The following is a 14,828-nucleotide window of genomic DNA, read 5'->3' as shown; positions in this document are numbered from 1 at the left end:
GTTCCACAATTCTAAAATGTTTGTAAATAATTTCAGTAGAAGGAAGCCTATCCCATCCTCTTAAAATGAAATTCCACAGAAATTGTTTTAGATCTACGTATGTTTTATGAGTAATCGTACGTGATTTTTTTTTTAATATAACATTTCCGGGCTCAAGTGACCTCTTAAAAATCCTAACCGTAGAATACTCAGTTTCAACTTTGACATAACGCTATGCTTCCTCTCTGAACCTGGCCAGAGAAAGAAAAGAAACCGACAACTCGTCTATTCTCGGTTGCGGGGAAGTTTAACTTCTGTCTTTGTTTATTTGTGCTGCTATGTAGTCCATTGATGCGAGGGTGTATCTGGAACGTGGGTGGAGTTCTCATCGACCCGGTCTTAGTTTGTAGTAACAGAAGTCGTAGGTGGCGATAAGGCGTACAGTGGTGGCTCGAGTCAATGGGACTAACACTCAAGTTTGCCATTGAGCTAGCACTCATGTCACAGTCAACACTGTATGGTAGGGATTCACACAGTATTTTCTGTTTTGTTTCTTTTGTTTTTTTAAAACTTTTTAATAATATAATTATGTGTAATTTTAAAGAGAAAAAAATAAAAAACTCAATGTTTATATTTTGATTTCTTTTATTTTTAATACAATTAATAAATAATATAAGGCAATGGTTAAAAAGAAGCAATGCGCGCGCCTACCTAGAGGTGTATTGCACTATGGCCGCGTCCTAGCCAAGGAGGGGCAATTCAGAGTTTATCGGTGCTCGGCCGTGCATTGAGTCTGTCCGGTGAGTGCTGTGCTGTGTACGGTTGGTATTGGTGTTATGCCGTCAGAGAACATGGATAGGCTAGTACCAAAGGAGTGGTTGCACAAAGAATTAAGACAGAATCCTTCACGTTTGATTATCCTAGATTGTAGAAGTTCAAATGAATTTGGCGAAGGGCATATTAGACATGCAGTAAATTTTTCAATACCAACTATCATGCTTAGAAGGCTAGCCGCCGGTAAAATTGATCTCATATCAACAATTAAGTGTCGTGATCTCAAAGAGAAGATTATCAATGCTTTAAAGGAGAATATGTTTGTATTATATGATGATCAGAATGAAAAATCTGAAACTATCAACATTCTAATGAAACGACTACTCCAAGATGGCTGCGAGGTTGTATGTTTAGAAGGTAAAAGAAACAAAGACAACTCTTTCATACTTTCAAAAAATTAAGGTTTTTTTTTTTTTTTTAAAAAAAAAAGTGTTCCGCGAGTTCTGCTCAAAATAATCTAGTATTCAAAAAATTTTGCAGACGGCTTCGTACAGTTCAAAGCCTGCTATCCAGAATGGTGTGAAGCGGTAGATGATACCCTGGCCAGTTCTGATCCTGAGCTACCTCTCATGGGTTTAAGGTATATTTTGTTTTATTTCTTTTAAATGTATCTTATTAGGAAATTTCAGTCTGGTCTAGTTTTTTTTGTTTGTTTTGTTTTATTGTAATATTGATTTTGTGAGTATCGTTTTATAATCAAAAACAAATATTTGAAGAGAATTTAAGGAGCATTGAACGTTTTCCCAGTCATAGAAAGTAAATATTTACATTCCTTGAAAATTTTAAATTAAAAATTGCTACTAATATAAACTACAACATATACCTTGTTCATTAAAAATATACGTGAATACTTTTTTCTTCAAAATGATAGCATAAAATAATTATTAATTTACAGTGCATTTAATATAATTAGACCTCTTCTTAGATACTCCATAACCTTGAATAGTATTTTAACAGTTCAAGTACATAAGTATGAATCAAAGAGTGCAATCAAGGTTCTAAAACATTGTTTTGCTGTGAAGTGTACATCTAACGATTAATATGACTTCTTTATTCATCTCCGTTTATGAAAAAAAAACTTTAAACAGCTCACTGTCGGATAATGGTGCAAAAGTTAATCTTCTTTAAACAAATTCACTTTTGGATAAGTTGATTTTTAAAAAACTTTTAAAAAAAGTTCTTCAAGTTATTCCAAGTGAGGTAACAAATTAGTTTTAAAGGTGATTGCTGTATGTGTGGTTAATAAGTAGTGACAAAAACGAAATATTGAGCTATATAAATGGTTGAGAAAGTTCAAAACTAAAGGAAAAAATTTATTCGCATCTAGTAAAATGTACAATACATAAAAAAATCGTTATACGAGTGGAGTCGAATAACTCACAAGTTGCTGTTATATGTTAGAATGATTTATAGTTTATTGAATCACCAGCCTCTAATTGTTAGTAATTATTTTAATTGACTCCGCTATATTCCGCACAAGAGCCCTAGTTACAGGCGTCATTTTATTGCTTCTATTTCTTTCTCTATCTCTCTGTATTTTGCGAAAATAACAATAAGGGCTAGATTTTCTCTTCCTAGGAGTTTTTTCCACAGCTCACTGTCCAGAGGCTGGCTGCAGTCCACTGGAAAAAACTTTTATAGCCTCAGATGTTTGGCGGCCTTAAATACAAAATATTAATAATACTATATTTGGATAATGTGAAGCAAGATCATTTTTATTGTAATACTTCTAAGTTTTCTATTTCTATTTATTTATTTTTGATTAGTTCGATAAGAATGTTATTTTTCTCTTCAACTGAATTATAACATACTGTCTTTTATTTGGGATAAATCTTCTAATTTCAGAAGACACCTTAACAAAGTTTATTTTAGACATGGTTTTCTTCTTTATAATCTTATTATTAAAGTTAAAGTCTCTTATTAAAGTCTTGTATTGAATATTAATCTTACATTTCTCAATTTAATTTTTACTATAACTTTACTTTTTAAGGCGGGTGAACATCTGGGTTTAATAGCGCCTGGAGTCATTTCCAAACAGAGCTCTGTCGAGTATTATATTATACTGATTTTCTCTTTTCAATATGAAGTGCTAAAATGTGCCGAAATGGTATATTATAAATTAGGCTAACTTGTTATTTTCATTAATATTAATAATGCAGCAGCGAAATGTGCCAAACTTCCAAATAAATCCAACTGAAGTTCAATTGGAATTGTGGTTATCTAGTTGATAACCATCACTGGGAGGTTATCTTTGTGTCCAGCACTCCTGGAAAAGTGAGAAATAGGCCAGTTGGAGTTAATTTTTGTTGATCTGGTAAAAGTATACCTTTATGTGTCTTGAAAGATATTGTGGGTAGCATTAAACGTTGCAGGCGTAAGTCAACTTTCGTTAAAATTCATTATTTTTGTTTTTTAAATATAAAGTAATAAACTTAAACAAAAATTGACTTGCATATCATGTCAAGAAGATATGGAGAACAGTAAAAAATTATTGCATAGTTGCTTGATTAGTTGCCTACGCTGTTTAAATGTTTCTAGATGCATGGCTGAAAGATTTAAACAAAAAACAAAAAAATGTAAGTATTGCTGAAAGGCAGCACCTTTAAACACCCTATTTTGCGGACGACCAAGGATTGCTATCGTTGCGAATCGATTTGCCGAAAGTTTATGAAAAGCTATGGATAGAAAGTGTATTTTGAAAAGTGTTCTCTTATATAGGGGCACCAAACTTGGGGAAGTTCAGCTCTAAGGCTAGGTTGCAATGTGAGTTTTTGAGTACCTAGGGGATGAAATTGCAAGAACTATACCAGGAAAAATCCTAGATCTTAGGAAAATTTAAGGTTTCTTTTCTAGAATTAAAGAAGGGTCAGCCCAGAAAACCTCTTATGGGCGCTTTATTTGAGCAATAAGAAAATATTCTACGTTTTGGTTGCTTTACTTGTAAAACATTTCTATGTTGTATTACTTTCTAACATCAGTTGTTAATTTTTTTTTTTTTTTTGTACTTTGTTAGATCACTACGTATATCTAACTACAGCCCATCTCGTTGTGTGAAAGGCCGTGAAGGATGCAAATGTGAGATACCCTGTGATTCTGGTATACGCATAGAAGACGATACTTTAGTGGAAATCCTTCCACATCTGTTCCTTGGAAATGCGGCAAACTCTGAAGATTTGGAGACATTGACTAAACATAATATCAAGGTAAAGCTTCTTGTTTTTGCAGAACTACTTGAAATGTTCTGGTCATGACTGGAAAATATTTGTTTGGAAAGTCTGTATTTACTCTGTAGGCTTTTTATGAACAAATTATATTAGAAATAGTTGTGGAAAAGCAAAAATGTAAGATAAATGCCGGTTTCTACAAGCATTATGGCATCCCTGGTACATGAGGCAGTTACTTCTGAATCAGGAATAACAACCTGTACACAATTAAGAAACAACTCTGTGGGTCAATAAACATGTTTTATACAGTTATTCATATCCTGCTATTTTATTGTGGAATTTATTATTTTTACTTGATACCCATTTAATTTCATTAAGCTAGTATTAAGCACCATGTCTTAAAAAATTCCTTGCATATGATTTAGTAAATTTAATCAGGTTGAATATAAAAATTCATGCCATTCTGAGACGTACCATTAAAAGAGGTACTATAATGCCCTTTAAAAACGCTTCTGTGATAATCGTTGCTTAGTCCTTTGTGTTGTAGTGATACTCCAGTGATTTACAAGATTCCTATTGTAAGTTTACTTTAGACAGAGTATTGGAGCACTAGTTTATTTTGTGGTAGGAAATCAATTGGCGATGGCTCTTAGCGAACGGATAACTGCCCTGGCTAGGGTCTAAGTTATTCTTTGTAATATTTTGAACGAGCGAATAAAATAGTCAAAATTAAGACTAGAACTGATCAGATGGCTGGCTGCGCTGAAATCATCTAATTACTACCTACATCTTCAAATCACATTAGAGCTGGAATGTTCTAAGTTATTGCAGGAAGTACGTTTTGCCAGTGTTGGTGCTTGGACGTATGGGTTTTTTGGAAATGAAGATATTTGTCACCTATGATAAGTTGAGGATGATAGTAAGTGGTCTAAAAATGATCTTAAATTTGTTGTCGTGCCTCTGGACTCCAGCCTGTTTAACTCCTTAGTCCAACACATTAATTGTGAATCCAATCAGATGTAATCGTAAGATGATTCTGAGATTCTTGGTCGTTGTTCAGATTCTTGCTTAGATCTATTACTCAACTGTAAGATAAGCTGAAAGAGAAGGAAGTATATTAAAAAAGACAAGGCAGTAGGAAAACAGTGAATTGTAAAATCTTAATATTTAGTCTTAGATTAGTAGTACAGGGCAGACTCAAAGCGATTTCATCAGGAAATTAAACATTCTTAAATTTAATGCATTTCTCTACCTAGGGTCCTAAGCGAATTTTGAAATTAGTATGTGAGCTGAAATAAGATAAAGAACTTAGGGAGAGTACAGGTGCCCATTAAAATGTTGCTATTATTAAGGCAGGCGAAAGTAATCATCCAAAGTCCCTAATCCCAACGACCCGAACCTGGATATTCTAACAGCAGGCAGGTGAAAGAAACTCCCTGATTTTCTCGAGATACGTTGGACAGGATTGGGCGATGTGCATCATGAATTAGGCCATGTTTAAAGTAATAAATTTGGTCAAAGTTTATCATTTTATCCGATGGACTGAAAATGAGGAACGATAAATAATATGCTTAAAAAGGTGCAAGTAGCTCTAGTGGACACGAAGAGTTGGAAGATTGGCTGGATGGTAGGTGGGTACGCTACAACCAATAGTGGTCTCTTAGTTCTGAAGAAGTTTTAATTGAGTAGAATCCGCTTAAGTTCCCAGGAATGTTATAATTCTTTAAGAAATGGTTTCAGCAAGTTTGTCTTTGGCTTACGGTGAAGCTTAGAATAATAACAAGATTATAGAGTAGGAAATTCAGGGAAAAAATCTGTCTAAATAGCATTATTATTATTTTTTTTATACTTGTAGCTGTGATTTGATTAATAATTAAGCAATTCCATATTTCATTTTGATGTATACCTTATGATTATTTGATTTTTTTTTTTTTTTAGTATATTTTGAACGTAACACCCAATCTTCCTAACGTTTTTGAAGCGACTGGAGACATTAAGTATATGAAGATACCAATTGCAGATCATTGGAGCCAAAATCTGACTTCTTATTTTCCTAAATCAATTGAGTTTATTGGTAAGATTTTTCATATTTAAAACATAAAAGAGGTGACGATTTTTGGGTAAATCTTGAATTGCTCTGAAGAAGTAGTCAGTGGGAGTGAATTTTTAAACATTATTTCTGCGAGTTCTCAAGCTAAACTCAAAATGACACCACAAAACTCAATCGAGGTTTACAGAGAACTTGATGGCATACGCCTTTTTTTTCTTGAGTTTAAAGTACCCACACTGCCTAAACTCTTCACAACATTCACATCAGTCATATTTACACATGGTGCACTTTAAAAAGACCTACATTCTCTCTCTGAGACTTAAGAAGAAGCCTCAATAGATCTGTAAGATCGCTTGAATTGACGCTTTCTAGCCACATCCGGCTAAATACTGTTGAATTTTCATTCATAAGGTCTATCTGGGTATTTAAGGCTAAACAGACAAGGGTTTCAAAAGTGTTGGTACATGTTTTTTTAAACAAGCAGGTTCGAGGGCAGTAAAAAAAGACAGAGAAGGGACGCCTAATTTGGCAAATTTTTCTTTTCTTCAATTTCACGAAATATCCATTTTGGTACCTACAATAGTAGAACATCTTTGGCAGAAGATACTTGCTGAAGCGTATCCTGAAGAAGGTAGACACCAATTTTAAAAGATATACCCAAGAATTTATTACTTTTAGATACCAGCGTATTGTGGTACTGGGTTCGATTCCTGGTCTTGGCCTTGGATTTTATTTAATGGTTAAATGAGAAATAGTAAAATACGTTTGCTAGTCGCCTCCGTCCACGACACCTAGTAAATGGTAGTTGGACGTTAAGCCCCGCCTGAAAAAACAGGCGATTACTTTACTTTACTTTTATTACCTTTAGACCGTAGACCTCTAGAACTCCTTGAAATTGAAATTAAGAACATCGTTCTGCAGAAGTAATATATATATTTTTCTGTATAGATTTTTTTTCCGTATAAATTGCCTATTTCAAGAAAATTTAATCTCATCAATTACGGTAAAAGTTCGTTCCATTTTTTGTTTGCGATTTTCTCAAAAATGATTGTCAACCATTTATTGTTACATGCTTCTAATGTAACTCCTTAATTGTTTCTGTTATGAACATTTATAAGAATTATTTTGTTTAAGTGTTCTTCTAACATAAACCTTGCCTACTCGGAATTAGTTTTATAATTTTTAAATTTATAATGTTTTTTATAACATATTTTTATTTTTTATTTAATATTCCAGAGAACCTGCTGTTTAGTAAGTAATTTTTTCTATCTTTATAACCCCTTCAGTGGCCATACTCAATGTTCTTGCATTCTTGTCATCTCTTCGCGTTCTTCCCTTTTGGTTGTACAGATTTAAGAACAGTCGTGACAATTGAAATTAGTTAAGTCTACTATGAGATTAAGTTACACAATTGTTGCTGGAAAAGATTATGTTCTCGTACCGAAAGGGTGCTTTTAAATACTTTGTTTAAAGAGTCCAGCATTTCTTTTTTTGTCTTGTGTAGCCTTTCATGTCGTTATTTTACGTTTTATTTGGAGTTTTTTTAAATATAGAATTTGAACTTTGTGAGATTTTTAGTTTATTAAGTAACGGTGGATACAAACACCCATAGTTCATTTTGTAATAACCACGTTCTCGGACTGAGGTGAGGAGACCTCAATGTTAATATTTATTTATTTATTTATTTATTTTATTTATTTAAATTTACAACTGGTTTAACCATATATGGTTGCCAACGGCCATACCAAGTTGAATACACCGGTTCTCGTCCTCAATGTTAATATTAAAAAAAAAAAAGGTAAAAGAAAATATTCAGTAAGAAATCGAATTATGAAATAAATAAATTTATTATTAATAGAAAAGTGGAGTAATCGTTTTGAAATGATAATGGAAAATGTAATGTGAAGTGTGAGAGTGATTGTTAAAGGGGGAAAAGCGTGGCCTTCAAGTTTGTTGCAAACACAGGCTGGCTGTTGTGTGGGTGGAAACAAGTTAATGGCATTCTGAATACTGGGAATGAATGGCTGGCGCTAGTGGGAGCAGCAGTGTATTGTTGCAGCCCCCGTCTCTTGCCTTGCCTTGCAGTCAGAGCAAGAGGAAACGTACAGAAAGTTTTGGCCGCCTCCCACGCACTAATACTATCCGTGATGACGATTATCCCTTTGCAGGACCACCCACCACCGCCCCCGCGCAATTTTGGATCAATATTTTAGAAGAGCGAACAACCGCGCGTGGTTTCAACGACAGAAACTATTAACTATCTATTAACATTTCGTGGTTCCTTCCACCTTGTTCTTCATGGTATGCTGAGTTCCACCCTTGTATAGATAGCAGGAGGACATATGTTTGCATTTTTTTTTTTTTATGAGGCTTTAAAAGATCCTTCTATGGTTACATAACTATTTTTGTGAACCGTTCTAATCTTGGTCCAATGAACAATTTAAGGTTTCTTTTTTAAACAACAACGTTTTCAATTTATAAGTAAAATTTTGTCTTTCAACTGGAGTGGTAGTAACCAGCGATCTATCAGGTGCTATTAAGGCCCTAAACGTCTCCAGTCTGAGACAGCTGAGAGGTGTCTTTTTAAAAATTGAACTTATCTCCTGAGGTGCAAAAAAAAAAAAAAAAAAATTCTACGAAGTACTAATTAACAGAAGTACGGCTTTGAAACGTTTGACAGTACACGATAAAGCGGATAAGATTCTTCTCTACTTCGGCAGGTATATTTATAGAAGAATACGTGGTCCAGTGCTTGAATGATAAGAATTAAGATTGCTTAATCCAAAATGTCCATTGTTCCCCGCCCACCCCTCATCTCATGAGAGATACCGGGGCTTTAGAACAACAGATCTGGCTAATTGCCAGATGCTAATACAATAAACTAATAAAGTAGCAACAAGACATTAGGGAGCATGGCGACTCAATCGCTCAGTGCACTGAATAAACCTAGAAAGTTCTAGTAAAGATATCAGATGCCACGATCTCCGGTAGGGAAACATTTAACCTCCCTGAAGATGAGAAATCTAGGTTTAGAATAAACTGGACACACCTCAACAAAGTGCCGCACAGTTTCATCGGACTCACCACAGCCAGCTGCTTGAATGATAAGTTGGGATGGGAGAAAGATTTCTAGTCCGGAAATGTGACATCACGTTTTATTTATTCCTTATTTCCTTCAGTACAAGTGTAAGAAGAAGTTTAATTAAAAATATTGTAAAAGCGCATAATGTTTAATGTACAGATGAAGCTCGATCTCAGAAGAAAGGAGTGCTGGTGCATTGCGTGGCCGGAGTTTCCAGATCGGTGACCATCACACTGGCCTACCTGATGGGACGTCTCTGTTTCTCCATGAACGATGCTTTCTGTTGGGTGCGACAGAGGAAACCAAATATTGCACCTAACTTTCACTTTATGGATGAATTGGCAAGGTAACGTTATTATTATTATTGTTAATGATTTAAGGGCGCGTCAACATCTAAGGTTATTGGCGCCCGGAGCTTCTTTTCAGTGCAGTGCACTGCCGGCCTCCGGACAGTGTTCTCTCGTTACAGACAACACTGTCCATCATCGGACAGTGAGCTGTAAGAAGCTCCTAGGAAGAGAAAATCTAAGAGTCAGCAGCTGGATTCGAACCCGGACTTCGCGTGGAAATCCAATACGCTAACCGCATAGCTAATCCCTTCCCTATTTTTGTTGTTCATTCTTTTTGGTGACTGATTTATAGTTTCAATAGGATGAAAAAAGAATTGCCATTTCAGTCGAGTAAAATTTATTTTGCCGAGCTTTCGACCTAGGGACTAGGTCATCTTCAGGGCTAGTTTAGAAAGTAATGCTTTTACATTTCAGGGTTGGTGTGTCTTCTGTCTAGTCTGTTCATGGACAGAACAGACAAATTCATGGGTCCATGAACAGACAAGACAGAAGACACACCAACCCTGAAATGTAAAAGCATTACTTTCTAAACTAGCCCTGAAGATGACCTAGTCCCTAGGTCGAAAGCTCGGCAAAATAAATTTTACTCGACTGAAATGGCAATTATTTTTTCATCCTATTCCCTATTTTTATTTAATAATTTTATTTAAGCTCTCTGGGTGCGGACATCACTATCGCCACTGTGACCACTCTTTCTGTTTGTTTCCAGTTCTGGCCCTTTTCTAGTTCTTCGTTTAAGAAAAAGTGAATTTTTAGTAAAAATCAGTGACCCAAAACACTATTAAATTGGATTGTGAGAGTGAATGAGATTCACATAATTGTACCAGATTTTATTTATTTTTTTTTAAATAAAATTTATTTGATTCCCCCCCTAGGTTCGAACAAGAGCTACAAAATTCTAAAGGAAGCGGAAGTGGATCCTCAGGATCTCAACAGCAAGCAGCTCCACCAGCCGAAGGTCAAACGTTCCTATCGCCAGCAAATTTTGGGCGTTCTCCAGACAGTGGTATAGAATTCGATCGTTGGGCGCCCAACACTGGCGACTGACCCAACGAGTCTTCAGATGCTGAGCTGTCTCCATTTTACAAGTTCTGAATTTCATAATACATATATTTTATATATATATATGTATGTGCGTGTCTTTACATAACATAATATTGTTGTTTATCCTTCAACGTTTTGAGTGTCCTCTAAAACGCACAAAGAAAAAAAAAATTGTTTTTCATAAAATAGGAAACCCAATTCGTGGAATTTGGGTTGTTCTCTTCACTATGGAGGGAAAAAAGAATATAAGCCTTTCATTCCAAGAGGAAGGCTTAACAGTTTTCTTGAGCTACCTTAGCGTGGCTATGAAAGTAAAATCTTCTAGTGTTGTTGAATGTTCCATTCTTACTAAATATTTAAAAGTGAGAAAGTGGACTGTTAATATCGTTGTTCCCCTCCTCCATTAACCTCTTTTATCTCCAAAGATTCAATCGTCTTTGATGTGCGCACAAGTTGTTGTTTTTTTCCGGTTTTTTAAGGAAAAAAAATAAACCGTTAACCTGTAATGTGTGGTATGGTGATTGCGTTAGAAGAACTTCCTTCCGCTTTGAGAAGGCTGAAAAGATGCCTAAAGAGGTTCTCAAATGAGACGGAACGAACTAGCTACAGTTATGAAGTAAATGTAGCAAATATGGAAACATTTAAATGGGAACACTGCCCACATTTACTCTTTAGACAAAAAGAAATCAAATATCAAATTCTTTTAAACACTATACTTTCGATATAATTACTTTTCTAAAACTTATCTGTTTGGAATCTGAATACAAATTATTTTCGATCTTCTTCTATACTTCTACACAGTCAATAAAACAATTGGAAAAATTTTTTTGTTTACAGACTATTCTGTGTCGATTGTGAACTTGGTGCTCAGTATTGGTGATTGTAGGTCTTGCAAGGTCTCTATTTTTTATTTTCTTTCTGGGAATTGTACCTTATTGCTGAAGACTCGTGTTTTGATGCGACCATGTACTTTGTATGGACGTAAGACCGGAACTGCACAGAGTAATGACTTATTAATACTGTACAAAATGTGGTTATGTGACCACAGTGATTTTATCGATGGTGGGGTGCATATTTATTCTAACCCTGACCGGTTTTGGGCTCTCAACTCTCTCATCAGAGGTAGAATAATCAGTTTGGTGTAGAGAATTCTTTTTCAATGATGTTTCCGCCTTAAACCATACCAGTGTTGATTAATCTACCGATTGTGAAAATCCACAATCGGTCAGGGATCGTCATAAACATACGTGCTTCGACGGAAGACCACCATACTTACTTAATGTTGTTAATCATTACAGACAAAAATTGCGCGCTGTACGAATTAGCACTATGTCACGTAAATTTCCTATAACATAATGTGAATTGGACAAAAGTATATAACAACTGCTTAACTTGAAGATAATGTATTTTCATAAATCATGTGTTGATAAAACACAACTATTACATGGACAAACTATTAGGTTGCGGGGAAAGTTTCAGAAATGTCAGAGGTTATATTTAAAATCGTGTAATTTAACTTATAATCGGTCACTGTAATCTAAATAAGCACCTTCAAGAAAAAAGTGGAGTTAGTTATCCCATTCCTGTTCTCCTGAAATTCATCCAGTGCTTGAAAAAGTCATAAATAATTGGTGAGATGGCTAAAGTATATGCTGGGTAAGGCAAAACGATGAGATCTTCTACTCAATCAATTTTTGGGATTTGTGTGACGTATGGGCGTGCAATGACGTACAATAGATTCGTGCCCTTTCTGTTAGCCAATGAATGGCGGCTTCTTTTTTGGGCGTAGTTTACAATACTTATTTACATTGATGGTTGAACATTCCTGTTCTTAAAAAATGTGTAGTGGATGATACCATTTACCGAACTATCTCACCATATTTTAGGAAGAATTTGGGTTTTCACTTTTGCGAAGAGTTTAAAGGAGACAGTTTTGTCTCCTATCTTTGTCTGCAGGATTCATATTGTAGTGGCATCCATTTTTTGAACCAAGAATTGATTTTTGTTTAGTTTTTTGTTGCGCAGTGCTAGTGCAGAATAAAGCTAACCTAAAAACGTGTCAATATTTTGCAATCGTTCAAATCATGAGATACTCATTCTCTTTTTCTCAAAAAGAGAATACTGCCTATGCGTTTTTGTAATGTAGCAATTTAGCGTCCATTTTCTTCGTGATCTTCCGAATAGTTGATATGGATCAGCTTTCACTATGGTACTTGAAGCATTGAATTCGGCTTTTTTGTACCAAAGTTGTATATACTGTGCTTCAACTATTGATGCCTTACAATATAAAAGCATTAATTTTTCTATTCGACTCGCAGCAGCGCTTTGTCTCCTAAATTGAAAATCTTCCGAAATGAAATTACATCCTTGACATGTCGCAATGATTTTAACAAAAATTGAGAAAGCAAAGTTTAAATGAAATACCATGGCATTCTTATAGAAGTAAAAACTTTGTCATAAGAAATATTTGATTCAGAAACGTATCGTAACTTTCCTCGCATCGAATATCTAGGTTACATTCTAATCAATTCAGTTCCTTAGTCACTTCGTTAATTCACTGTTTTATAACCATAAAAAGACTGTTCTGAACGATTTTGCCTAACTCAGGTACAAAGTGAACCACCCATTTTTATTTTTAAACACATAATCTATTTTATTTTTTAATTTAAGACTTGCCAATAGCTGAGATCATTGGGGGCTCCTTTTTCTATGGACCCGTCTCTATGCAAAGACCTGCAATCAACAAAAAATAAAGTTCCAAAATTTACCAATAAATTCAAATATTTGCACCTCCTATATTGGGGGGCACAGATAAGTTAAAAAGAATTTTTGATTTTACGGCAGTTTCTCTTGACCTAAGAAAGTAAACATTCCTTGGGTATTTATTAAATAAAATAAAAGGTTAACATTCATAAATAAATAAATTTCTATAAAAATTGAACTAAAAGTTTTCTCTTAAACATTCGCTTATATCTGAATCGAAAACGTATTTACGCTAAATAGAAAGTATTTCAAAAGAAAATCATTCATATTTAAAAAAGAATACGGTTAGAGCAATGCCAGTATCGATTAGAATTAAATAGAAAACTTGCATATTAACACTATAAAAGTGAAATTACTCATATTATCGTCTATTTAAAGTTGCATTTAATAAATGAATTGCATTAAATAAATTTAATGAGCATTTTTTCGAGAATCAGCGCTTTAAACTTTAAAGAAAAAAAGGTATATATATAAAACAATATATTATATATACATATAATAATAATTTTAGTTGTTCCCTCGCTGGATACCATTCGAGGGATTATAACTTAAATCATTTTTTTTTTTTAAACCTGCAGTTCACCAATTCCTTCCGCAATGTGTGCCATGGTCGGGTACAAAGGGCGGTCAAATGAAACAAAATCCGGACAATAAGATTGGTTCAAATAATTAGAATTCGATTCTTTTAGGTCATTTTTTGAGTAAATTCTTCTTATTTGTAAGTTCAGAATCGATGAGGTGAGTCGATAATGAATTACTCCCCCCTCCCCCCTCGAATTACTCTTTCACTCAAACGGAAATGCTTCTTGGCCTCATTCAAACTTTATTAGCTTGTTTCAGGGGATGTTGCCAGTAAGTAAATCGTCTTCTAGTATCCATTTTGAAGTATTGCTGGGTTGTAAATTCATACTAAGATACGAAGTACGAAACCTCCCCTACTCAAAAGATTGAGGACTTTCCCTGCTTGTTCTTTTTGTGCTACTGCTTACTCCTCGGTCTCAGTTCCGAAGATTTCATAGCGCAAGCCTTCGATTGCTTAGCAAGTGAGAGGTCATTTCCTCCTCTTCTGGGCACAATCTGCACATCTTTTCCGAGCTAATAAGCCCCACCTTGTTGTACAGATGCTTCCTGAACCCTACCATGCCCCGTGGAATAGGCCTTTTATCGGAGTAATCTCATTTTTGCCCAAGCACAGGAGTATCTTCGGTTCTTTGTTTACCCAGCCAAGGCATCCATATTCTTATTGCGTTTGACCCCTATGACACATCAATTAGTTCTTTTTACGCTCTCTCTTCAGATCCAATCTGTGAGTGCCGCACGAACTGCACCCTTTTGGTGATCCCCAGGACAAGTTCCCGGGCCAATGAAAGGGGTGTTAGCTCTGTTCCTGGCCAGCCGAACTTAATTGTGCCGAGACAGTTGTTACAGGGCCTTTTTACAATCCTAAACCAGGGAAGTGGTAGTTCTGAAGGAAGTAAGGGCCTTCGGTGCAGCTTGGCTGCCCGAAAAGATGCAAATTCTCCCCATTTCTAAGATCCATTCACAGGGTTTTTCCTCAGCAC

General features: G+C 35.1%; 1 protein-coding gene across 1 annotated transcript; it reads left to right on the top strand.

The window, feature by feature from the left end:
• Window positions 1-711: 711 nt before the first annotated feature.
• Mkp3 (Mitogen-activated protein kinase phosphatase 3) lies at window positions 712-11,078 on the top strand. The gene is made up of 6 exons (XM_074117300.1): window positions 712-1,170; window positions 1,294-1,393; window positions 3,827-4,016; window positions 5,916-6,051; window positions 9,269-9,455; window positions 10,335-11,078. Exons 1-6 carry the CDS (start codon window positions 816-818, stop codon window positions 10,504-10,506), a joined length of 1,140 nt encoding a protein of 379 aa, XP_073973401.1. The 5' UTR covers window positions 712-815; the 3' UTR covers window positions 10,507-11,078.
• Window positions 11,079-14,828: the final 3,750 nt, after the last annotated feature.

This window comes from Rhodnius prolixus, unplaced genomic scaffold (genome assembly GCF_049639745.1).
Source record: "Rhodnius prolixus isolate KJV_2025 unplaced genomic scaffold, Rpr scaffold_2, whole genome shotgun sequence".
In the NCBI taxonomy this organism is placed as follows: domain Eukaryota; kingdom Metazoa; phylum Arthropoda; class Insecta; order Hemiptera; family Reduviidae; genus Rhodnius; species Rhodnius prolixus.
The sequence above is the reverse complement of the archived record's forward strand: the minus strand, read 5'-3'. Positions and strand labels throughout refer to the sequence as shown.